Here is a 26,930-nt window from a genome sequence, read left to right as displayed (position 1 = left end):
GAATAAAAGTACATTAAGCATGTTATGAAATTTATAAACAAAAATGCATCAATTCATTTTGACTTTAAGATATTTTATACTTAATATTTGAGGAAATAGATATGCTTACCTTCATTTGAACATTATACAATGAATGCACAAATGGAAATATCACATGATACACATGATGCAATTTTATGTCAACTTTTTAAACCTTTCAGGTATTACTACATATTACCTCAGAAGGGTTTGCTTTATAATGATGTTTCTTAGACCTTTGTTCATGAGTACTATATTTACATCATTTCTATCTCTCTTTCCATGGCAACTCCTCCCATCCCACCACCCCCTCTCAAATTCATGATATTTTTTAAATTTTTGTTAAATATATGGTGGGTGGGTGGGTTTTACAGCCTGCTGAGTCTGTTTAGTGGTGATCATATGTGACAGCTGTCATTTTCTCTTCCATTTTACATTTTTGAAAAAATAGATAGAAAATATGGCCGGTGTATTAAAAGAACTCTTTTGTTTAAAAAAAGAAGATAATTCATCTTACTTCCAAAAGGTGTAATTATAACTTCCAGAACTTGGCTATATTTAGGAATATAATTATTTATCAAAGAATCAGCCAATTATAAAACTAATTATGATTTGATAAGATTTGCCTTGGATTGTTGTTGATGTGACCTTAGAAAAAGAATTAAGTTTCTAAACTCAGTCAAAAAAGTGGGAACTTGTATTCCAAGGCACAGCATCTATCAAGTAGGACAAGACAAAATGTTTAATTGGACAGAAGTAAGCTAATTTGGCAGGTTATAATTTTTTCATCTAAATTAGAAGGTAAATGTTGCAAAGGTAGTTGAAGATTGTGAAGCAGAAAACCCTGAAAAGGACACGATTTTCTAGACCATCTCTGTTCTCCGTAGCTTTGGATACCTGTGCGGGCCCTGTGACTACTCTCCCTTGTGTCTGTCATTTCACCTTGGAAAATACAGGTCCATTTTTATTCTCTTCACACGTCCTCAGACACCAGGACACCCACCTAAAGACCAGAGTCTAAGAAACATTTACTCAGGCAGCAGCACATGAAACGTGACCATTCTGTCACCTGTGAGGGATGGCGATTTGTTTGTTGCCGTGATCAAACTCATCCAATGGCCAGAAAGACACTTCTTTCCTTGCAAAATTTTTATGGATTCAAGGTGATTCATGACAACTGTTGACAGCACCTGAGCCGTCTCGTGGTCAAACATCCGAGGGCAACTTCTAAACATACTGTAGCCATCCTTCCCCTGAAATGCCAAAACAGAACTCAGGTTCCAAGCCAGGAGTAATACAACAGACATAGATTTTAAATTTATCCCAGTGTTGAAAGTAATTCCTTAGCTTTGTACATAATGACATTTTCTTAAACCTGAGTTAATATACTTTAAATAATTGTCCTACTCCATAAATCTAGACATGGCGGCTGTGATCCTGTTGTGACACCTCAGTTGTTCCATGGCCGTGAGAATAGGCCCCCTACAGTCTCCAAAGGTGGTTGTGAAATAACATTAACAAAGAGGGCCATCAGAATGATACTGAAGAATATAATCAGAAATTTTTTGTGTGTATGTGATTTTTACAAGACAATGTTTCTCTGTGTAGCTCTGGCTGTCCTGGAATTCACTCTGTAGACCAGGCTGGCCTCGAACTCAATTTGCCTGCTTCTGCCTCCTGAGTGCCAGGATTGATGGTTTGTTCCACTACTGTCTGTTCTAATCTGAAACTTACTGAAGGACTCTCAAGATTAGAACACATAATCAATGCCTCTTACAAAGTTCCTTACACTCAGTACTTTAGATCAAATGGAGACAAACACACCAAATTCTTATGTAAAGTCCTTAAAACATAGTCATCTACATTTCCTTCTAAGTAACGGAGTAATATGTAAGTGATTAAAATATACCTAAAGTAGAAATATGAACTGTTTTAGGACTATTTATCATTAAATTTGAATTTAGCAGTCCAATTTAGCACTTTGGGCTATACAATTATGGCTATATTTGCTAGTCATTTAGGGGAACAGAACTGTTGTGCACGGACTTTAGAGGGCCTGTACTTTTAAATCTGATAATACGCAACAGTGTAATTGTACTTGTATACCATGAGATAAATTTTATTCAATTCATGAATCATAAAAATGCAATGGGGGCTGGTGAGATGGCTCAGTGGGTAAGAGCACCCGACTGCTCTTCCAAAGGTCCAGAGTTCAAGTCCCAGCAACCACATGGTGGCTCATAACCATCCGTAACAAGATCTGACTCCCTCTTCTGGAGTGTCTGAAGACAGTTACAGTGTACTTACATATAAGAAATAAATAAATCTTTTTAAAAAATGCAATGGAAACAATTATTATTTTCTAAGTGTCTGAATTCATGAAAGGAAACTAACATGTGTGTGGGCATAAGCACTAATCAGTTTTCTGAAAACATTTCAAAAGAAAGCATTCTCACATTTGCAATGTACTCCTTAATGGCCAGGAGATAGACTTTCTTTTTCTGTAAGTACTGTCCTTGAACTTTCACAGTGTCTCTTATGACTCGATAGCCTGGTTCTGCATCTGGATCAAATCCAAATTCTATCCCAGCAACTTGAGGAAACCTGAAATGTAAAAAACGACTTCTTCTCACCTAGTCCTGCACCACACCAATCAGAAGTGAGAGACTTGGCCAGCATCTGCCCTTGGGCTACTTGTCAGGCAGGAGGCACACAGGCTGTGTGCATCTCAGCAGACTCGCCAAGTGAACTTCGGTTTCAAAACATCAAACAATAAAAGCAACTCTAAGTAATTCTATCCTTGCTTCAAGAATTTCTGTTCTCCTACCACTCTGAATTCCTGTGAGACCACTGCCTCAATTTCCATCCTGCTACTAAAGGGATACAAAAATAAAATAGACAACATACATGTATCTTCAAAATGCTGTCTAACTACAGCCCCCATAAGTTTCAGAAACACCTGATACCCCTACTAATATTTACTATTACTCCCACCTTTAAAAATGACTCACTGGGCTTGGTAACACAGACTGAGAGTTTGAGAGACTGAGGCAGGATGATGTGAATCTGAGCGTCCTCCTGGCAAACTTGGTGAGTCCTGGCTCAAAATAAGTGGTTGGGGGTGGCTGGGGCCATAGCTCGGTGCTAAAATGTCCTCTTAAATATTTGACACTAACAAGATTTTTTCTAATACAAACCATGCCGTGAACACTGTTATCTATTGCGTATCAGCCTTTGAGACAAAACTAAGTGACGAATACTAGTTTACAGAATGGTTCTAAGTAGGAGGCAAATGATTCACCCAGACAGAGCTTTTGAAAAGGTAAGCACTGATGATGAGACACAGATGCTGAGGGAGCAAAGCCCCTGCCCTGAAGGCAGCGTAAGCAAGCCTTTACTACTCTTCAGCAGCTGTCCCCACTGCTTTCCTTACCCTTTGGGGAAGTAGGAGGTAACCCCGTTGACATTCAGTCCCCCTGACTGCCCCAGTCTATACCTGCTTTCTTTCCCTTTCCTGCTGTACCTATCTGTCCCTTTTTGGTGTCATATTAAAAAGCACCGCCTGGCCAGTTCTGGTGCACCAATCTGTACCAGGTTCTAGGCAAGCATCATTTCAGTCATAAAACAATATGGTGAGTTAGTGCAGTTAATACTCAGTATCACCATGTTAGGATGCTAAGGACTATAACACTTGACCACAACCCACATGGCAGGGCTGGACCCAGGGGCCTAAGGTTAAGTGGGGTATGGCCTATAACAGCATTGTTAACACTCCCTAGAGAATTGAAGCATGATCTAAGGCTCACAAAATAGTACTCCCAAAATATTCAAGAAAATAAGAAAAACCAGGGAAACACCAAAGTTCACTCAGGACGCGTGGGGGTAGGGGGGACAGGAAGCCAAAGCTGAGATGACACAGATAACGGAAACTTTCAGAAATATAAAGCAACTATTAGAAACATACTCAGGCACGCAATCAAGCCATCCTTGAAATCAATGGAATAGTAGAAAGTCCCTGCTCTGAACTGTAACAAAAGAAAATCAGGAACTCAGGAGATGACTCTAGCCAAGTCCTCTTGAGGACCTGAATTCTATCCCCAGACCTCAGAACCCATGACACCAGTATGTGTAACCCAAGGACTTGGGGGATAAGACAGGTAGATCACTGAAGTTCACTGACTAACCATACCAATGATCTCAAGGATCAATGAGGGACCCTGTCTCACAAAATGAGATGAACAATGACCAAGATGGACTTTGAGCATTGACCTTTGACCTCTGCACACATACACACCTCAAAATAACCCCAACACACACCACACCTACCTGAGGGGGATAAATCCAATGAAATTTTGACTTGAAAATAAAATTAAAATTCACTGGGTAGCCTCAATAGCAGAATTTAGATTAATGTTAAAAGTCATGAACTAGAAAAATATATACGGATAAAAAATTTAATCTTTATATCAGAGAGGAAAATATTAAATAATAATTAGTGAAGTTTCTAGTATCTTTAAGACTAGAACCCAAGATCTAACTATGTCATCTAAATTTCAGAAATTAAATAAAATTAAATTGATTAAACAATGAAGGAAAATCTCACACATTCAATGGACGACATCAACAAAATCTAAGCAGAAGCAAAAAAAAAAAAAAAAAAAAAATCTGAGAAACATGGAACCAGATGCATCAGAAATCACCACTGAAATAGAACACAGGAACAACTAGAGAAGTCAGTGCTTTGCAAATAAAGGAAAAATAGTACAAAAGAATTTATTTAGACCAAAGGGAAATGATACCAAAATGTTGCAAACGCAAAAATGAAGAGAAAAACAACAGAAATAGGAAATATCTGGGAAAAATAGTGTTCTCTTGAATTCTTTAATGTTTAATGTTTGAAATCAAAATTGAAAATACTGTGTGGGACAGATTCTATGGACAGGCAAGAGCTTTCGGGACCGCCCCCACTCCAGTTGTTTGGGGACCCACATAGAGACTGAGCTGCATGTCTACTACATATGTACCAGGGGCCTAGGTCCAGCCCATATATGTTCTTTGGTTGATGGCCCAGCCTCTGAGAGACCTCAAAGGTTCAGGTTACTTTACTCTGTTGGTCTTCCTATGGAGTTCCTATCACCTTCAGGGTCCTGAATCCTTCCCCCAATTTTTCAATAAGAGGCGCCAAGCTCCATCCAATGTTTGGCTGTGGGTGTCTGCATCTGTCTCAGTCAGCTGCTGGGTGGAGCCTCTCAGAGAACAGTTATGCTAGGCTCCTGCCTGCAAGCATAACGGAATATCATTAATAGTGTCAGGGGTTGGTGCTTGCCCATGGATAGATCTCAAGCTGGACCAGTTATTGGTTGGCCATTGCCTTGGTGTCTGCTCCAGCTTTGTCCCTGCATTTCTTATACACGGGACAAAACTGTGGTCAAGAATTTTGTATGTGGGTTGGTGTCCTTATCCTACACTGGGAGTCCTACCTGGCTATGAGAGGTGGCCTCTTCAGGTTCCATATCCCCACTGATAGGCTTCTCAGCTAAGGTAAACCTTAGCCTTCCCTATCCCAGCTCGCTGGCACGTCCTGCAGATACCCGCCACCCCCTAAGCTGTAGACTTCCAATTATTCTCCGGGCCCTCTGGCCCTCTTTCCTATTTCTCAACACACCTGATCCTGACCCTCCCCATACCCCTTCCCATCCACTCTCCACCCGGATCCCTCCCTCCATCTGCCTCCTATGACTATTTTATTCCCCTTTCTAAGTGAGAGTCAAGTATCTTCTCTTGGGCCCTCTTCATGTTTAGCTTCTTTGGGTCTATGGAGTACACCATGGGTATCCTGTACTTTAAAGTCAATATCCATTTATCAGTGAGTACATACCATGCTTGTCTTTTGAGGGCTGGGTTACCTGACTTGAGATATTTTCTAGTTACATCCATTTGCCTGAAAAATTCATGGTGTCCCTGTTTTTAATAGCTGAATTGTATTCCATTGTGTAAAAGAACCACATTTTCTGTTCTCATTCTTCAGTTGAGGGACATCTGGGTTGTCTCCAGTTTTTGGTTATTACAAATAAAGTTGCTATGAACAAACATAGTCAAACATGTGCCCTTGTGGTATGGTGCTGTATGTGGCCAGGAGCAGTATAGCTGGGTCTTCAGGCAGAACTATTTCCAATTTTCTGAGGAACTGCCAGATTGCTTTCCCAAGTAGTTGTAGAAGTTTGCACTCGACCAGCAATGAGGAAGTATTCCCCTTGATCCATTTTGATCTTAGCCATTCTGATGGTGTGAGATGGGATCTCAGGGGTGTTTTGATTTGCATTTTTCTAATGACTAAGGATGCTGAACATTTCTTTACATGCTTCCTGGCCACGCAAGATTGAACTTCCAACAGGGCTGCCTTGTCTAGCCCCAGTGGGAGGCCAGACAAGATAAGATGTATGGGCATCTACCATGAGAACAACAGAGAGGAGTGACAAATCTGTGGTGACAGACAAAGAATGTGCTAGGCAAAAGCCACAGAACTCACAAAATACAGAATTAAAAAAAAAAAAACAGAATCAAATACAAAATAAACACTAAATATTTAAACATGCAAAAACAAAAAAATTTAGTAGAGTCAAAAGGTTTCAACTCACAAATAGAGAAATTATGAAACTAAATATAAGCCACAAATTGTATTGTATTCTATCTTATAAGTATCTAATTTAAAGAACAATGACTTGCATAATTTAAAAATAAGTGAGTACACAAAAATGAGCAATGCAAAGACAAATCCAAGAAACCTAGACTGGGTGTAATAAGCCCACAGTAAGCAAAGAGATGAAGAGACAAATGATGAAAAGGGGATACTATTATTCTCATAGAACAGGCAGCTAAGTATTCTAGGCTTCACAAACCATACTGCCTTTGTTACACAAATACACAAATCTAACTCAGTGTAAATTAAGTCACAGAGAACACCTAAATGAATATGTCTGGTTAAGAGGAAACAAAGTTTATTTACAATAATAGAGACAACTGAATTAAACAACAAAAAATACTATAGTTTTTTTTGACCCCTTCACCTTATATAATAAAATGACCAACTAGTCAAGATGGTACAACATTGAAATGTACATATATATATATATATATATATATATATATATATATATATATAAAACAAAAAAGCTTCAAATACCTAACCAAACTGACCCAAACCTAAACAAATGAAAGAGAAAACCAAGTCATGAAGCATTCCACATTCCTTATTGAATATTACAGTTCGTAGAAAAGTTGCAAAGATTTAAGAGGAACAAAAACATTCACCACCAGTTTTTAAAAGTATATATTAGAATATACATGAAAAGTTAACTAAGACCATGAAACAAATACTCTAATACTAAAGAATGGAAATCCTACAAAATAAGATTTCTGAGTAGAAACTAGAAACCAATGACAAAGGTAACAAGAAAATCTTAGAAACTTGAATATGTATTTATAATAATCCATAGATAGTGAAGAAAATATCAAAGAAAATTTAAGTGTTATGAGCTAAAAAGGGTAAGAAGAATACAATATATCATCAATCTTATAATGCCACAAAAATAGTGCTTATAGAGAAATTTGCAACACTGAATGTTTGTATTAGAAAACAATGATCTCAAAGCTGTAATTACACTTCTTACCAGGAGAAAACAGAAAGGGATGTCACTCTGAGGTGACAGAGGAAGGGTATGCTAGGCAGAAGTCATGGCTGTTGGAGACACAGGTTTGAGAGGTAAAAGATGAGATTTTTAATAAATGAGAGCACAGAACTACAGTTTACATATGACAGGTGGCTTGTGTTTGAAAAGGTGACATTGAGCCAATTTGAGAATATGCCTCCAAAGTACTTGAGATCTTTTGCTGTGGGCTAAGGGAACTGTTATGTAATTTTAAGCAGAAGCATTACATTGACTACTTGTGTTTTTAGAAAAATAACTGGTGCATTAGTATGTGAGGAGTGTAGTCCCGTGGAAGGTCTGTTAGAAATAGACACAGAGAGGTTTCTCAGGTGTAATTACCTAATCAAATTTCAGGTGGATGTTGATTAGTTTATATGCAGAGGTATTGTCAGAAATTTGATTAAAATTAGATGCAAAGGTATTCTCAAATATCTTTAAATTGCATGAGAAAGATACCAATATTTGGCATCAATTAAACTACCCTTCTAATTATCAGGTTCAGCACACTCTAACTAGCATTGCTTATCTTGTATGTCTATCTGCTAACATCAATTTCATGGTCAGGGCCTAATATTCATCTCTCCATATATACACCAATTCATTTCTCTGAAAATCATTTTTCTACCTCTAATCCCATTTATAAGCAGGCTAAAAGTCACTGTCTTATTGAATTTGCCCACACATAGAAAACACTTTATTTATCAAACTGTACTGGTTAGTTTTTTGTTAACTTGGCACAGACTACAGTCATCTGGTAAGAGGAACCTCAATTGAGATTGGTATGTGAGTGAGCCTGTAGGGCATTTTCTTGATTGATGATTGATGTGAGAGGCCCAGCTTACTGTGGGCAGTAACAGCCACCCCTGGAACTCTAAGATACATGTCAATTATAAGAATCATAGTGATTTGGGGTAAATTCACTTGCCTTGAGTTGAGGAAGCAAACAGTGGAAGAAGGAAAGGCATTTTTAGGATGGAGGTAAGTAAAAAGTTGCATCAACTGTTTTCCAACAATAATAATCTTATCTTATTAATGTCATTTAACTTGAAATTTTACTTCTGCATCAATAAATAAAACTATTATTTAGCATATACTATATGTTTTAAAGTAAATGCACTTGGTAGAATATGCAAATTGATGTGTATTACCTCACATAGTCACTGTTATTAAGCACACTCAACTTACATCATTTTTAACCATACAATGTATCCTAATTAACTGTAATCATCATGCTGTGCAATACATCTCTGGAACTATTCCTCCTATCAACTGTAATTTTATATCCCTGGGCTAATATTTCTGCACTCCAGCTCTGGCATTCTCCATTTCACTCTATAAATAAAGTAAGATTTTGAGGCTCCATCTGTAAGAACATGTAAGTCAGTAAGAGGTTTTTTTTTTTTTTTTTTTTAGAGCAACCTTTACAAAAGGGTAAAGACAGAGGCGCATCTGAAGAAGACAGACGAACTGCCAATAAGTACATGAAGAGATGGTCAGCATCAGCAGGCGTCAGAGAGACGCCAACCAGTATCACAAGGCCCTGCTTCACGTTAACTAGGACAGATAGCAGGGAAGGGAACAAGGGTTGGCAGGGAAGTGGAGAAACTGAAGCCTCTAGGTGACAGCCTGCCAGGACAATGTTAAAGCGGTGCAGTCACTCTGGAAAACAGCCTGTCAGGTTCCATAGGACTCAGCACTTGGAATCTAACATGTACTGGACGCCTGAGAGCCCAACCAGCCTTGCACATGGATTTTCACAGCAGCAGTGTTTATAATGGTAGGGAAAAAAGAAACACTTGAAGTGTCCATCAACTGATAGATGGGTGAGTGTTATTACCCACACATGGGGTGTTGCCCAGTAATAAATAGAAATAAGTACTAATGCATACTACAGCATTGATGAACCTTGGAAGCATGCTCAGTGAAAGAAGCTCTTAAAGGGGTCACATTACAGGATTGGCTCCTATAACTGGCATACCAGGTAACCAGGGAGATTAAAGGAGACCATGCTTGCCTAGAGCTGAGGCTTGGGGGGTGGGTGGGGGGAAGCAAAAGTGGCTGGCAGTTCCTTTGCAGAGTGATGAAATGTTCTTGAATTGATTCTGACATTAACTGTACAACCCTGAAAAGCTAGAAAACAACTGTACAGATTAAGTGGCTGAATCATATGGTATGCTAATGTTCTTATACATATTTTAACCAAATTTGACATAGTAATTTATGAAAGCATAAAGTGTTTCTCTGACTTCTTTCTCCAGAGGATTTCTTTCATATTTTTCAGCTTGTACTCCTTGCCACTGTGGTAGCCTAGGTGTAATATGACAATACCTAGATTCTAATGTTCTTAGATACTTGCTTTAAGGCTTTAACACAAAGGAGAAGCGCCCACGCACCTAAGTCTACTCCCTTAGCCTCATCTAACTAAGAATTCCAGTGAGATATGATATGAAAGTTAAACAGCAAGGCACTACTTTATTTTTCAAATAATCTGAAGGAAGTGCAAAAGTGGGTTTTGGGACTCAAATACTAAAATTCAGTAGCACATAAATATACTTGCATATAACTAAAAGTAATACTGATTTTTACTTTTTACATACCAGTATCTTGTCACTCTCAAGATCCTTTAGTAAAAATAATTAGATTCTTTTAAACTATACTTACATTTTTATGGATTTTACATTTAAATTGGAGAATGTCAAACCATTTTTAAATTTGTCTTTGTACAGTCCCATTGTGAAGTTAAGTGCATCACTTAGTAGCAACATATGAACATACCTCCCATCCAGAGCTGGGTACTTGTAAACCCCATTTTCAAGCGCTTCCAGCAGCTGCGCACCCGTTGCTCTGACAACGAAAACTGGGTCCATGATGGGGAGTATGGCCAAAAGGTCGTGCAGAGTGAAATTCCCCGGCGGGTGTATTCTGTCAGACCTGAGAGTGCCTACAGTGACTCCAAAGAGGAAAAATGCTTTCATTTTCCCATCCAGACGTGCTCGGATGATTCAGTGTTACATATAAACTCCAACTCTTACATCCCTAGGTCAAAAGGCCCTAATCTGGTTTCTAATGTCTGCCTCACATTTACTTCCAGTTTAATTTTACATATAACTTATTCATTAGAAGATCTGATTTCATGTTAACTACCATGTTCTTCTTAACTAAAAGTTGTAATATTAAAACTGGAAAGCCTCTACGCTCTCTCCCTATGTCCACAGAACCAGGCCTATGAATTGCAGAATGGAGATCTTCATAAGGAAACAACTACAGAAATTTCACTCTTGGGAAATATGTTTTCACGGACAGTTCTAAAGCACTCAGATGCAGTTAAGACCATTTGTGTCTTCCATGAAAAACAGAATTCTAAAAAGTTTATCATTAGGATGTTAAGTGGGGTTACACTGTAAATTTTGGGGAGCAGAACACAGAAGCTGAAATGGGACCAAACCCAATGCCTGCTACACACCAGGCCAGAACTCTTCTGCTAAGCTTCAGCTCCATCCTACGTTCTAAACTGTGGAAAATCAGGGACCCAGTCTCTGCAGTTAGACACTGCCTGAGCCTCTCAGTTACAGTAAATGAACGAAAGTTGTTTTTAGAGGATTGTCTTTAATTTTCTGTAGACTCTTAAAAGTCTTAGAACTCCTAAGTCAACAAACTTCAAACAAAAATGAAGAGGCTAAGACCAGGTCCCTGTCAGTCCAGCTGAAACCCATTTCCTTATTAACGAGGTAGGAAGGCAAGACTGGTCAAAGAGCAAGACCTTCCAGGGAAAGACTTACATCTATTGCTTTTCCTTTAGTCAAAGTGTAACAGCACAACAGGTTTAAGACAGATGAGTGACAGGTGATATCTTCATAAAATTTCATTGACAATCTGAACTCCAGAATCCGGTTCCAAATACCCAATCATGGCAGGAGATGGATTGCTGAACTCATGAAATTAATAACGTTCCTAAGTAGGACTTTCTGAATCTTAAAAATGACTACTATTACTACAAACTCTGGGAACCTGGGCTTGGTCATTTTATGTCCTCTTTAACACCCAAGTCACCTGAATTAAGGAGTGCCACATCAGCATGCGTGGCCTCTAACATTGCATTCGTCACCAGATTTCCAAGGTTGCTCTCACATCTTCTTACAGTAATCTCACGGCCATCCAATGCCACATCGATTGGGCAAAGAACTTCTTCTAACATATACTAAAAGAAGAAATATAGCTTTCTAAAGTCAACATGCCTTGTGTTTTATCAATTTTTAAATTTAATTTTTTTCTATGTGACCACTTATTTTTACCTTCAAGTTACAAATCCTAAGAATTTACTGGAACTCTTTCTTTTCCATATCACAGTACCAAAAGAACACCAAATACTAACCACCCAACAGAGATTCACTTTTAAATTACGCAATGAGCCATGTAACCATACAGTTTTGAAACCTCTATCCTAGCCTTTTAAAGCCAGAAACCTGTTATAAAAATATGTAATATTCATGACAAGTTGACCCAACATGAAACAGTTAATTACTTCCAACTGAAATATAATAGAAGCCTCTGTTTCTTACAGAATTAACATATGTGCCAAAGGTTACATTAAATAATACAGCACGGTTTATGTTTCACAAATCTCTCACAAAAGTAACACACATACATTATGCACATACACTTTTAAGTAGCTACAGTTTGCCCAACATGCTTGGGGCCCTAGGACAAAGGTGGCCAGATGACAAAGGCTTAAAGGTGGAATATTTTTAATACAAATTGTTACAAAAATCACCTATGCTTTTGTACTAACCTAATCCTTAACAAAAATATCAATCTCTTTATTAAAGACATAAATACTTGTACAATTTGAGTACAGAAAAGTATTTGATATCAGTTAAAATAAACAGAAATATTACAGTAGGTCTAAACTCCTTTTATTATTTATTTCCATTTCCAAGATAGTTCATTATTAAAATGTAGACACCATGAAATCAAGAAAACTCTAAGATCCAAATAATTTATAAATATGTGAAGAAAATATCATCTTGAATATGGAATGTTCAACCTGTATTAGCTAAATAACCAATTATATTTCCCTACAATAATACTTTTGATGCTCAAGTCTTATTAAGTTATGAAAATAAAATTAATAAGCTCTTATAACAAGGATATAATATAGAACATATTAGAAATAAATCTAATTTATTAAATTCCTATTATTATTTACAAAGTCAAAATAAAACATAAGTGGATGTGTAAATTTAAAAAGATAGAAAACTATCACAAATTTATTGTGACTGAAGATGCTATTTTAGTGTCTCTCATCAATCACAGGCTATGATGTGGTCTACAGTGCTGTCTAAAATGCCTGTGAGATCAACCCACACAAGCTGAACAACTCAATAATCCTCACCCACCTGTATGTTTTGAGCAAAATCTCTTACTATTGCTTTGATATATGAATCTTCTTCCAAATAGCTCAAAATGTCCACTTTCTCAAATACATACTGGAATGAGGCATCGAACATCGTATATCTATTTTTGTCAGATTTTTAAAATCAGATCCACTCTTGACAATCCAAGTCTCATTCACTTTCTTGATCCCATACTCGTGGTCATGGCCTCCCAGAATCAAATCGAGCCCTTCTGCATGCTGGGCTAGCCTGGTGTCATTTTTCCACTTCATGTGCGTCATGGCAATCATGAGATCAGCTCCTTCTGCTCTGAGCTCCAGGGCTAGCTCATTAGCAGTTTCCACATAGTCTTTATAGTTTATATTGGCCTTATTAACTGTGGCCAGAGTATCAAGCCAGTCTTCTTCAACTAGTCCCATTAAGCCAATTTTCCTATTGTTCCAGTTAACTATCTTTTTGACTGCACCATGCCCAAGAGGTTCAGATGTAAATCTGTCATAAACATTACTGAAGAACCAGGTAAAGTGCATTTGTTTCATGTACTCTTCCAAAATATCAGCACCAAAATCAAACTCATGGTTTCCTAAAATTAGAAAAAAAAAAGTCACATGAAAAGTTAAGTTTAAATCACAAGAATGTTTTTTCAGTCCCAGTTTCCAGTAAGTGCAAGACTATATGTTAAGAGAAAGCATTTTTAACACATGTCTGTTTAATTAGCCCAACTTTCACTTATAAATGCCATGATTTTTAGAGGCCTTCAGCTATATCTCTTTGCAATCCAGAAAACACTGTAGTCCCAAGGAAAATCTTAAGGAGTTTAAAAAAGAAGCCCTGCAATATAGGGAAATGCGATGGTATGACCAATAACTGCTCAATAATACCCTAATTTAAAATTTATTTTTAGTGCATGTGAGCATGCAGACATACTTCATAAAAATACACAGTTTTTACTCCTGACTGAAAATTTCATAAAACTCAATCACACTGTGATAGGAAGAAAGTCCTGGAATATCTCTACTGCATTCTGTAAGAACTGTACTTGTCACAAGAGTAAATAAGTGGTAATTAGGAAAATAAAAGTCAGATTCAGTGGCACAAGCCTGCGGTCCTGGTGATTTGAGAGGTTGAATCGGGATAATCATAAATTCAAAGCCTGTATTATAAACTAAGTTCATGGCAGGTCGGTCAATTTAGTAATACCTGTCTCAGAAGGCGAAACAAGCTGGGATACAGCAGAGCCATACAGCACTTGCCTAGTACACAGAAGGGAAATTCAACACCAGTGACTCCTTAGGTAGTAACCAGAACTTACTACTCTAAGTATCCCTGTGGCAGACCCCTTTCTAAGCAAAACTTCAAGAAAGATAAAAATGTTCCATGAATTTACATCTCATCATTGCATATTTAAAAGCACCAGATTTACATAAAGCAGCATATTTTAAGAATACAGTAAAATATTTATAGCATTTTAGAGTTAATCAATATGATATATGCAACCAACGATTCGGCAGAACATTAAGATGTAAGCTGGCACCTTTCCTCTGAAAAGATACATTAAGAGATTGTGGCACCTTACCATATCCTTTAGAAAAGTCACAGGCCAAAGTGAATGTTCTTTGCCTTTTATACACTTTAGAGACTTTTATAATTAGCTGAAGGTTTCAGTCATTGAAAACCCTGGCATATCTACTGCTTCCCACATGGCTTAGGGAGAATTTCTTTGCTGGAATTCTCATATGTAATGATGATGTGAAGATTTTTATAATCTAAAAGTTCCAAATGCTCCCGAATCTGAAATGTTTTGAGCCTACAAACAGGTAAATGATTCCATGCCTGACATCAGGCTACAGGTCATTTTAAAAGTAAAGAGAAGTGAAACATTGCATGAAATTTCCTTCAAGAAAAAAATAGAATGTAAATGATTTCAGCTTGGACCTGCATTCCATTTCTAAGACAACTCATTATTAAAATGTAAATACTGTGACATAAAAAAAGACTCTGAGATCCAAATCACTTCTGGTCCCAAAAATTTTGAATATGAACTGTCCGGCCTGTATTAGCTAAATAACCAGTTATATTTCCTTATAATAACACTTTTGATTCTCACAAGTCTTATAAAGTAATGTTATGACAATAAAATTAATAAGGTTTTATAGCAAGATGATAATACAGGCAATCTACAGAAATCATCTTTCCTACAAACAAAAATGGAAACCAGGAAACTGATTCTTAAAACAATATGCCATTTACACTGGTACCCCTTCAGATAAAATACTTAGGAATAAATCTAACAGATTGCATAGATATACATGTGTGTTTGTTCATAAGCTTCACTCCACTAAAACTGAACATTTCTGTTACTAAAAGCCACTGTCAGAAGAATGAAAAGGCAAGCCAAGGAATGGAGAGAAAATATGCCCATGCGCACACAGAGGGGGGGGGAAGGGAGAAAGAGAGAGAGAGAGAGAGAGAGAGAGAGAGAGAGAGAGAGAGAGAGAGAGCACATGTATTGATTAACAAGAAGCCCAATAATTTCCATGTTAATTCTTTCCAACTACTGTACAGATCCAATGCCTTCCTACCCAAGATCTCTACTTAAGAAAGTCATTCCGCTGGGCATGGTGGCGCACGCCTTTAATCCCAGCACTTGGGAGGCAGAGGTAGGTGGATTTCTGAGTTCGAGGCCAGCCTGGTCTACAGAGTGAGTTCCAGGACAGCCAGGGCTACACAGAGAAACCCTGTCTCGAAAAAACAACAAAAAAAAAAAAAAAAAAAAAAAAGAAAGAAAAAAAAAGAAAAAAAAAGAAAAGAAAAGAAAGAAGAAAAAAGAAAGTCATTCCATGAGTATTAGCAAACTGATTCTAATGTTTACACGGAGGGCCAGAATATGCATCACAATGTTGATGGAAAGGAAAAATAAATGAGGGCTGACTGGTACCTAACTTGAAGATGTACTAAAATCAACAGTGTTCATAACGGGTGTCAGTAATGCAAGTAACAGACAAGTAAACCAATCATATCACTCATCAGCAGGATGGAAAGGTTCACATGACTGACCAAGGAGAAAAGACAATCCAGTGGAGAAAGTTTATCTCCTTCAATTTGTATTCAAAGTTGTTTTAACTCCATAGTCACATTTTTTAAAAAATGAATCTAGGAAAACTAGTGAATACCAGTGACCTGTGGACTTGACTGAGACACCCTGGCAACCTACATATGAGAGAGGCTAGCTACCCCATTCTAAAAGAATTTTGGAGGCAAGAATAGTGAATCTGCACACAAAGGCCACATGTTTTATAAAACAATTTTTTAAATCTTATAATCATAAAAATAATACCATGTAAACTGCTACTATGATCACCATTATGGCCAACCTGGCTGCATTGGGAATTGTTTAGATGTTTAGACATTACTTGGGCCATGTCTGTAAGGATGTCTTTAGAAATAATTAACTAAGGGGAAGACACACCTTAAATATGACTGCACCATATCATGAGGTGGGTGGCTGAATGGAGTAAAATGGCCAAGTCCTAAGGGTCTCCTTTCTCTGCTTCCTGATCCATCTAGATGCAAACAAACATCTCAGCTGCCACAGAGCTGCCCATTACCATGGACGGACTACCCCTCTCCACACACAAGCCAAAGCCAATCCTCCATGCCTTACATTTGCTGCTTGTCAAATGTTTGATCACAGCCGCAAGAAAGCAAGACATCACGCACAGATCTAAGTGCTGTGGAGCACTGCTCTGTGTCAGGCACTGTTCTTGGTCTTAAACACACAACAGATGTGAAACAGAAGCCTTTGGGTCCTTGTACACTGGGAAGAGACAGACAATAAGAGAAGTGCATCCTCACATCTATTAGAATGGCTTCCAAGGTTGTGGGGAAGAGGAAGCTCCACGTGCTGTCAGTGATCATGTAAATTAGTGCTCATTATAGAAAGCAGCGAGAAAGTTAAAAATAGAACAATTGTAAGACCCAGCAATTTCACTTCTAAAAATTCATCCAAAGAAACTAAAATCAAGATGTGACAGTGATATCTGTTCTCTCAAGTTCATCACTGCACTAGTCTCAATGCCTCGATTTGGAGTCTACCTCTATGTCCCTCAGTGGAAGATCTGTTTCTTAAGTGTATATATGCACAATGGACTATTTATTATTCATCTTCTAGGAAGGATGAAATCCTGTGATCCCATAAAGCATAAGGAAGTTAAAAGTAAAAGATAACCACACTACAGAAAGACTTCTGCATGCACTTATTTACGTGTGAGATATTTTAAAGAGGTGACTCTATTCGAGCAATGAATAGAATGATGGCTATACCAGAGACTGAAGCAAGGAAAGTCTATAAAACAGGGAGTTGTCAAAAAAAAGAGAGAAAGTACCAAGTTCCAACCAAACACGAGCTCTGCCACACGTTTACACATGTCCACAGCAATGTGATCGCTCAAAATGACTGGTAGGACATCTCAAATGTCACCAAAGTACTGCATGAGATAAAGACTATGTCAGTTCATTGTAATTTTTTTACTCTACATTGTATAATTATGCCACATTGCATATTTATATTTACTTATCACATTTTACTCATGTTTGCAAGAAATTATAACACCAATTTAAATACTAATTTAAAAAGTAAAGCTAATAAAATACATATAGTAATTTTTATTCAAAATATGCACTAAAGAAAACTTGGTTTTTAATGACAAGAACACTAAAACTAAGATCAGATTTCACATTCAATTGTTTTATACTTAATTTGAACTTCAGACTTCTAATGCAGCTGAAGACGAGTATATCAGTAGCTATAGACCAGAAGATCAGCATATGTACAAAGTCAGCCATCATGAATTCGCATACCAAGGCCATAACTGAAAATCATGATTATGACCTCAGCCACATTTTTAAAAGGTGAGAAGCTGCTGCTTTTACCTATTTATTTTCTGTTTTGCTTGCTTTTATTTATGTGAGTTTTAAATTTTTATTTATGTATGCATATATGTATGTTTGCATCACAAAGTGAAGAAAAGGGTGCGTGGTATCTGAGCTGGAGTTGTAAGCTTGCTACATGGGTGCTGGGAGTTGAACATTAGTTCTCATGTTTGTGCAAAACATATTTAGCAGCTAAGCCATCTCTCTTTCTCTTAAAAGACATTTCTTATAAGCTGACTAGACTCCTAAACATGAGATCACTTCCATTTGTACCTGGGAAGTACAAATAAATCCCTCTCTCTGTGCCTAACCACAGCCACTAAAAGCCAGAAGTACACCCAGATGAAACAAAGGAGAGCAAGAGCCAAGCCAGCTCTGAACGGCCTGATAGAAGAACAGATAAAGCACAGCACACCACTGGCACATGCTGAGATAAGTGCCTTTAATTCCCCAGAGAAAGACTCAGTTTCCTGGTTACTCACAGCCCATGAAACCGGCCCAACCCCAACTCCCCGTCGTCAGTTTATCCTGAGTCGCACTGGTGCACCACAGACAGAAGAAAGATTCTCTGGTTTTCCCTTTTATTGAAAATGGTTTCTTATCTTGTACAATATATCCTGATCATAGGCTTCCCTCCCTCCATACCTCCCAGTTCCTTCCTACCTCCCCACCCATCCCCTCTTGATCCACTCCTTTTCTCTCATTAAAAAGAGACTTCCAAGTGACAACCAAACATGACACAATAAAATAAATTAAAATCGTCATATTGAAGATGGACATGGAAACCCAAGAGGAGGAAAAGAAGTCTCAAGGTCACATACAAGAGTCAGGCCCACTCCTTCTCAGACTCAGGAGTCCCATAAAAACACTAACCTAATAGCTATAATATATACTCAAAGGACCTGGTGCAGACCCATGTAGACCCTGTGCTTCTGCTTCAATCTCTGTGAGCTCATATCCATCTTGGTTAGTTGACTCAGAGGACCATGTTCTCTGGTGTCCTCCATGCCCGACAAAAGGAAGATTCTTAAAAGCAGCAAAACTTCCCAGTCCAGGAACAGTAGTTCACAATAGTCACAAAGTAGTACTACAAGTTTATCTTTTGAGATTATACGTCCACCATTTCCCCTTGCCTTTCCTCCTTCCCAACCCTCTCATGTACTCTTTCAAATTCATTTCAAATTCTCATGCTCTCTTTCAAATTCACGGTCTCTATTTTACTGGTGTGCGTGTGCATGCGCGCGTGCGTGCGTGCGTGCGTGCGAGTGTGTGTGTGTGTGTGTGTGTGTGTGTGTGTGTTCCTGTGTGTGTGTGTGTTCCTGAATGTATAATCACAACCTGCTCCACTTCAACTAAATAAACTGATTTTAAGGGTGTAGGTGAGATGGTGATAAAACAAGAAGAAATGAAAATAAAAATTACTGACATTCATATTTGTTTAGACAGACCACATAGTCTTGGACAGAACCCAAAAAAAAGCAAAGAGTATGGAGGAGTGTGGGAAATAAGCAGAAGGGGCCAAGCACAGAAAGGAAACATTTTGCTCCACAATGAAATGTTCTGGTTACTAAGCCCGATGACTTTACCATCCAGACACATATTTATGGATATCATAATTTTATGACGGGGCGCTTTAGTGAGTTGGTTGGGCATGCACCACCGGTAGGCTCCTCCCCAGCTCCACTCTCTTTCTCTATCATGCTCTGGTTCTGGATATCCCAAGTTCAGTAGACTTCACTAGCTGGCTCTTTCTGCTTGCTTCCTATTGGACTAAACCAACTGTAGATACAGGCAGGGAGTGAGAACTGGCTGGAATACAGAATAAGGTCAATGTATTTACTACTCGGATTTCTCCTTCCTTCGAGGTCGCTGTAGACTGACTGTGTGCTATACTGAAAACCATTCACCTATCCCACCTACTGATCTTCCCACGGAACTCCTCCCTTCCCTTTTCAGGCCTCATGACACTATGCTCAATAATAATGTTAATGGAAGAGCATACAGCAGCAGTGCAGTTTTAATATTTTCTATATTCAAATTTTTAAAAGAAATTGAGAAAAGCTATTTTATATTCTTGTTTTCACAGTCTTAAAATGCCAGTGTCTATATGAAGTTTAAGGCACACCTAAAAGCAAAGTCACGTTTTTAAGTGCTCTAAGCTATCTTATTCCCCCTTACGTATTTTCTTCTTTCCCCTGTATCTTTAAAGTCTTCTTATTATAGTGCCCCTATTTTTCTCACATGAATGTGTCATCTATTACGTGTCAGAATAAGACTTACATACTCAAGGAAATGATTTATAGAATGATCAAGTAAAACCACAAAGTGGTATAGTCACAACGTGATCTCATTTACTTGAAAAAATGTACACAAAAGAAACTGGAAAGAAATATTACAAAATGTGAAGCCAAATGATGATGTCTTACTTAGATTTCATTGTCACCTTGTCACAATCTAATGTAGCCTAAGAAGAGAGTTTGAAAGTCTCAACCAGAGGATTGCAGAGTCAGATTGGCTGGGAGGTGGGATTGTGGAGGACCGATTTGGTTGTTAGTTAATATGGCAGGGTCTAGCCCACTGTGGGAAGCACCATTCCCTGGGCCCTGGTTTGTATAAGGAAGTGAGCCAAGTACGAGTCTATGAGAGGACAACATGAGTGCTGATGTCCTATGTGATTTTTTTTTTTTTTACCAGCTGGCCTTGCCATCCTATCTATTCTCATGATAAATATCCCTAAGACCTAAAATGTCCTAATACTCCTGGTCAACAACCTCTCCACACTCCCAGTTTTATTGTAAAATAATAATAATAATAATAATAATAATAATAATAACCACCTAAATATATAATAGTACATTTGTTAAATAAAGCAATATCCAATAAATGGAACACTTTGCAACTACCACTGCAACAAAAACAAAATCTCATTCATAACAATGTAAATGAACTTAGTGACCCTGAACTGTACATTTAAATGGTAAAAAGATAAATTTTATTATGTTTATTTTACCATAATAAAAAACAACATGAGGAAATGTTCACAATGTACTTTTCACTTTTTAAGGTAAAAATATTAACAGTGTGACACACCGTGGGCAGGAAGATGCTCAAAAGCTGAAAATTGATCTTTCATTCATTCACTGTATAAAATCTCGAAAAACTTGTATCTCTTCTACCATCAGAACATCCAAACAGAACCACTGTCGGCTACAGCATATCCCCTAAATGGGACGGTAGTTAGATAAACAGCAGAAGCCTGTAAATCTCCACCTCTTTTGAAACGCTCTAATTACTTCAACATAAGCAACCAATATTCAAAATACTACCAAAGTGGCACCCTCACACTTTATTAATAGTGGGAACACCATTTGTTTTCCTTACCTAAGACCTGCGCACCTTAAGAATGAAACAGCTGAAATGCTTGCTTACGATGTGTCTTGTACGCACAGCTTCTAGCTTCCTCAGCCTTCAGAGAAGCTCTGGGACTTATTATTTTCCCAATTTATATATAATTTTATATATATAAAACAACTGAGAGACCATTTTATTTTCTTGCTGTACTATTGTGCTGTTGGTTTTAGAGTGGGGATTTCTTGGGGACAGAGGGAGATAGTGACTGACTCCACAACCCAGGGCAGGTAGGAACTCACTATGTAGCCCAGACTGGCCTCTAACTAATAAGGATCCTCCTGTCTCAACCCGCTGAGGGCTGGGATTACAGGAGTGAACCATTCAGCACAACAGCCTTTTTTTGTCATTGCTCAATGACAATGTGGTGACCCACAAGCCAGGTCCAGCTATGGTCAAAGCTATGGTCTGCCTCTAGTGATATGTCTTACTTTCAGACAGGCATAACTGGAAATCACCATAGAAAGTCAAAGTTTGGTTGAGGACAAGTGTTCAAGTTCATGGTGTAATCCTGATCGTTGCTTCTGAGTACCTATAAGCTGATAAATAGGATCATTGAACTGTTATTGTTTGGCATCAAATAACCTAGCTTTTCATAAATTGCTTTTAAAACTTCAAATAGTAAAAAAGTATTACTTACCAAAAACTGCAAAATGTACTCCCAATTCATTTAATATAGAAATCATATGCTTTCCTTTTGTTATTGTGCTTAAGATGGAAGGATTTAAGCAGTCGCCACTGAAAATCAAGAGTGGATTCAGGATGCTGAATCTTTTCACAGCTGTGGCAAACTAAGAGAACAACGACCTGTGTTATCACTGAATTCCTTTATGAAACACAAAGGCAATGTCTCAAATAACAGGACTTTTCCTTAAAATCAGCACAACTAAAATATGAAGATATAGAAAGATGCTTTTAGTACGATTATTTCTCATAGCCAAGATATCTCAGGAGCACATTTGCATTATGAAAAAGACAAGCTAGGCTCCCTACTCAAAAAAAAAAAAAAAAACCACATTTAAATTAAAAATGTATTATGCCTCAAAAGATATCCTCAAATTATAATGTGAAACTATTTTAAAGAAGAGAGACTCTCAAGACTCAAAGGGAGAGACCTTAGATGAAATGTCAGACAGTAGGGAGAGGGAACTTATAGAGCCCACCTCCAGCAGAAAGACAGGGCATCAAGTGAGGGATAGGGTTGCTATCCCACAGTCACAACTCTGATCCATAATTGTTCCTGTCTGAAAGAATTACAGGGATGGAAATGGAGAGGAGCCAGGAGAAAAGAAGATCCAGCAACAGGCCTAAAGTGGGATTCAGCTCAAGGGGAGGTCCCAAGGCTTGACACTATTACTGAGGCTATGGAGTGATCACAAAAAGGGACCTAGCATGACCACACTCCAGAAGACCCAAAAGCAGCTGAAAGAGTCAGAGGCACATAGCTGCACCCAACCAATGGACAGAAGCAGCTGACTCCTGTTGAATTAAGGAAGACTGAACGAAGCTGAGGTGGAGGGCAACCCTGTAGGAGGACAAGCAGTCTCAATTAATCTGGACCCCTGATATCTCTCAAACATTAGACCACCAAAGAGGCAGCATACAGCAGCTGATATGAGGCCCCCAACACACATATAGCAGAGGACTGCCAGGTCTGTGTTCATTCAGAGATGATGCACCTAACCCTCAAGAGAATGGAGGCCCCAGGGGCTTTAGAGGTCAGGTGGGGTGGGGAGTGGGGACATCCACATGGAGACAGAGGGGTGGGGAGAAGGTATGTAATATGCAACAGTCGGAGGGTGGATGAGGATGTGGATAAAATGTGGAGGGTAAAAAAATTAGTAAAAAAATTCAAGAAAAAAGAAAACACTTTAATACATGTCAGAATATTCAAACTATTCCACAAAATGCATATTCTTAAATACAAGTTATGCCCCCAGAGAGCATTGAGAAAGATGCGTGCGCAGGCTGGACCTAGGCCTCCCTGCTAATATGTAGCAGATGTGCAGCTTTGTCTTCATGCGGGTCCTGAACAGCTGGAGCAGGGGCTGTCCCAAAGCTGTTGCCTGTCTGTGGGATGTGTTCTTCTAGCTGGGCTTCCTTGTCTGACCTCAGTGGGAAAGGACGTGCCTAGCCCCATGGAGACTTGATGCCGGGGATAGGGGTTACCCAAGGTAGCTCCCACCCTCTCAGAGGAGAAGGGGAGAGGAGATGGGAAGAGGATTGTAGGAGGGGTGAGGGGGGCAGTGAGCAAGATGTAAAGTGAATAAATAAAAAACGAATAGTTTTTAAAAGATAAAAGAAAGATTTTGTGGTGCTGAACTAGGTGGTTTTGTATAAATTTATTGCATCAAGTTTAATAGAAGATGATGCTACTTTGTGAACTTATAACTTATGTCCCGATGTTAAGCAAATCCACTCAGCTCCTATAGTGTCTTCCGTTCTGCTGTGCTCTCTTGATTTTCAAGGTTCAATTTCTCTCTCTCTCTCTCTCTCTCTCTCTCTCTCTCTCTCCCCTTTGTTTTATCTAATTTATATTGATTTCTTTTCCAGTTTTGCCACTTGCTCTTTTCCTCTGTCACAGTGTTCTCTTTTGCTTTCCTTTTTTACTTAACATTTTTCATTTTTGTTTTGTTTATCTTGTCCCAGCTTCATTTCTTTCACTTTGACCTAATTAATTTTAACTTTATAGTTTGGTATTAATCTTGCAATCTTATTTTCTATGGTTATTGATGGCATAGCAGTTGGTTTTAATTAGCCCTCTTTCTATATCTGCTTTGTTTCAGCGTTATTGTTATGGCAGTTGGTTTTCTCCTGAGTGGTACTGAAAATTCGTCCCTAGAGAAAGCTACCAGTAAAGGAGACGCTCAAACGAAATTGGAAGAGATCGTCATTCCAAAAGATTAACAAATTACTATGGAAAATCACAAAAAAAAAAAATAAAAAAAATAAGAAAACTAGAAACATGGCTCTTCCAAAATTTCACAGCTCTTCAATTACTGAATCCAAACATAGAATAATGACTAATGTGCCAAAGAATTCAAAATTCTAGTTTTAAAAATGACAACTGACATCAGGAAGATTTAAGTAAACTAATAAAGTGAAAAAGTCTAATTTTAAAAAAATAGGAGTTGAGACCATCAAGTTGGATGAGATACTCAACAACGTGCATACGAAATTCAACAAAGACATGGAGCAAATATAGAAATCAGGACTAAGGATAAGGTTAAGGGTTTCTTACATTCGGGAGAAACACATGCAAATTTCTGGGACAGGACTAGGAGACCAAACCTACGAATATATGATGTTAGAAATGGTCATCACAACGAGAGTAAAGGCACAAGAGATTTACTCAATGACATCAGAGTAGAACCTTTTCCACTCTAGGTAACCAAATGGATGTTCAAGTCCACAAGGAAAACAGGCAGAATTGGAACAGAAGCTTTCTGTGTGCTATGATACCTAAGAGCGAAGAGTACAGAACTTAGAAATGATATCAAAAGCTTAAAACAGAAGTGCTGGGTTGCTTAAAAAATACACAAGCCAATCAGAATACAACAAGCCATCAAAAGAAACCCTAAAGACCAAGAAAACATGGCTGGTAGTATTTGAAACCCTGAAATAAGACAATTACCTACTAAGGCTATTGTATCAAAATCACCCTTTAATGCTGAAGGAGAAATAAAGATCTTCCACGATAAACATTAATTAAAATAATCCATGACACCTAAGCCTGGACTACACAGCATTTCCCAAGAAATCCTAGACATGGTAAGAGGAAGAAAGATATATACAACCATGAGATCTTAGGGTAGAATAAATCACATAAGGAGGAAGATAAATAAATAGTAAATGGAAAGATTAAAACTATTAACAGTAAATTACCAAATCTCTAAGATGAAAGGAAAACTTACTACTTACTTGCCACTATTAAACATAAACAGTCTTAACTTTCCAGTTAAGATTCAGACTGGACAAATAAATTTAAAGTAAAATACAATCGTTTCTTGCCCGTGAGAAATGCATTTCATAGGCAAAACACAGATACAGAATGAAAGGCTGGAAGATGGAAGTCCAATAAATGGAATCTAAAAATAACTAAGAGTAGCCCCACTTGATCAGACAAAGCCAGAGTTAGCCAACAGGAATAAATAAGGTCACTACTTATCAGTAAATAAAACAATGCATCAAGAATATAAAACAATTATAGGTAATATGCTCTGATTGTTAATGTACCCAATTTTATAAAATAAGCACTACTGGATATTATTGGACAGATCCAGATAGAGCAATCAACACCTACTCTCATCAATGGATCACCTAGACACAGCTAAATAAAGAGGGCATGGAGATAACTAGCAGCTAAAGTGCTTGCTGCATAAGCATAATGACCTCAGTTTGGTTCCCTAGCACCACTGAAAGCCAGGCATGGCCATGTACATCTGTAACCCCAGGACAGACAGAAATGGGGTGATGGGGGGGTTACTGGGCAAGCAGTCTGAAAGAAAGAACAGCTCAGTGTTTAGTTAGAGACCCTGTATCAAAAACTAAGGTGGTCAATGACCAAAAACTGACACCAAATCTACCTCTGGCATGCATGGGTACATACACCATAAACACATGTGGAAACATGAATGCAACACACATGTAATGTGTTAGAAATAGAATTAAAAGCAACAGAGCTAAAACAGCATCACCAACCAAATGGACAAAACAGGCATCTACAGAACCTTCCAGCCACTTCAGATTTTTATCAGCAGCCCACGCAATTCTCTCTAAAACAGAACCATTTTATGCCATAAAGCAAGTCTTACCAAACACGAAAAATTTTTTTTTTAATTATCAAATTAGATTACAATGGGATCACATTAGAAATCAATAGCAAGAAAAAAGAAAGCACCGTACACTGGGTGATGCACTTTGACCAAGAGGTCATTGGAGATAGCAAGAATATAAAGGGTTGGTACGACAAAGTTGGTCCTTTAAAAATAAAAAGACAAGCCTCTAGTGAAAACAGTATAAAAGAAACAAATTAATAAAATCAGTGATGAAAGGAGTTAGAAATGAGAACTCAATGGGATCAATTAATAAAATCAGAGATTTTATTGTAACAGATACAACTGAAATACAGGCATCAATAGGGACTGTGTTGAAACATACTAAAGTAAATTGGAAAACCTAGAAGAGATGTATAAAATTTTAGATATATATGACCTACCAAAATCAACTGGATGAAAGCAGCACAGACAGACTTATATTCAGCACTGGGACTCAAACAGTAATGACGTTTATCTTAGAAGATAAAAAAGAAAAAAAAAAAAAACAGGTAAGACCAGGACTGGGTGGAAAGATGGCTGAATTCTATCAGACATTTAAAGAACCCCAAGGGCTCCTCAAATTCTTCTACAAAATAAAAAGTGAATGCTTGTAAGTTTCACTCTACAAAGCTTCTCCTCTGAAAACCAGTTAC

General features: G+C 37.9%; 1 protein-coding gene across 1 annotated transcript in view; it reads right to left on the bottom strand.

Moving 5' to 3' along the window:
* The window catches only part of LOC110328789 (mannosylglucosyl-3-phosphoglycerate phosphatase-like), a 38,326-nt gene that overhangs the window by 336 nt on the left and 11,060 nt on the right, over positions 1-26,930 (bottom strand). The window contains 7 exon segments of the mRNA XM_021208242.1: positions 1,090-1,271; positions 2,475-2,622; positions 10,503-10,668; positions 11,778-11,925; positions 13,124-13,236; positions 13,239-13,703; positions 22,101-22,267. Coding sequence (XP_021063901.1) covers positions 1,090-1,271; positions 2,475-2,622; positions 10,503-10,668; positions 11,778-11,925; positions 13,124-13,236; positions 13,239-13,703; positions 22,101-22,267 — 1,389 coding nt within the window.

This window comes from Mus pahari, chromosome 11 (assembly GCF_900095145.1).
Source record: "Mus pahari chromosome 11, PAHARI_EIJ_v1.1, whole genome shotgun sequence".
Classification (NCBI taxonomy): Eukaryota; Metazoa; Chordata; class Mammalia; order Rodentia; family Muridae; genus Mus; species Mus pahari.
The sequence above is the reverse complement of the archived record's forward strand: the minus strand, read 5'-3'. Positions and strand labels throughout refer to the sequence as shown.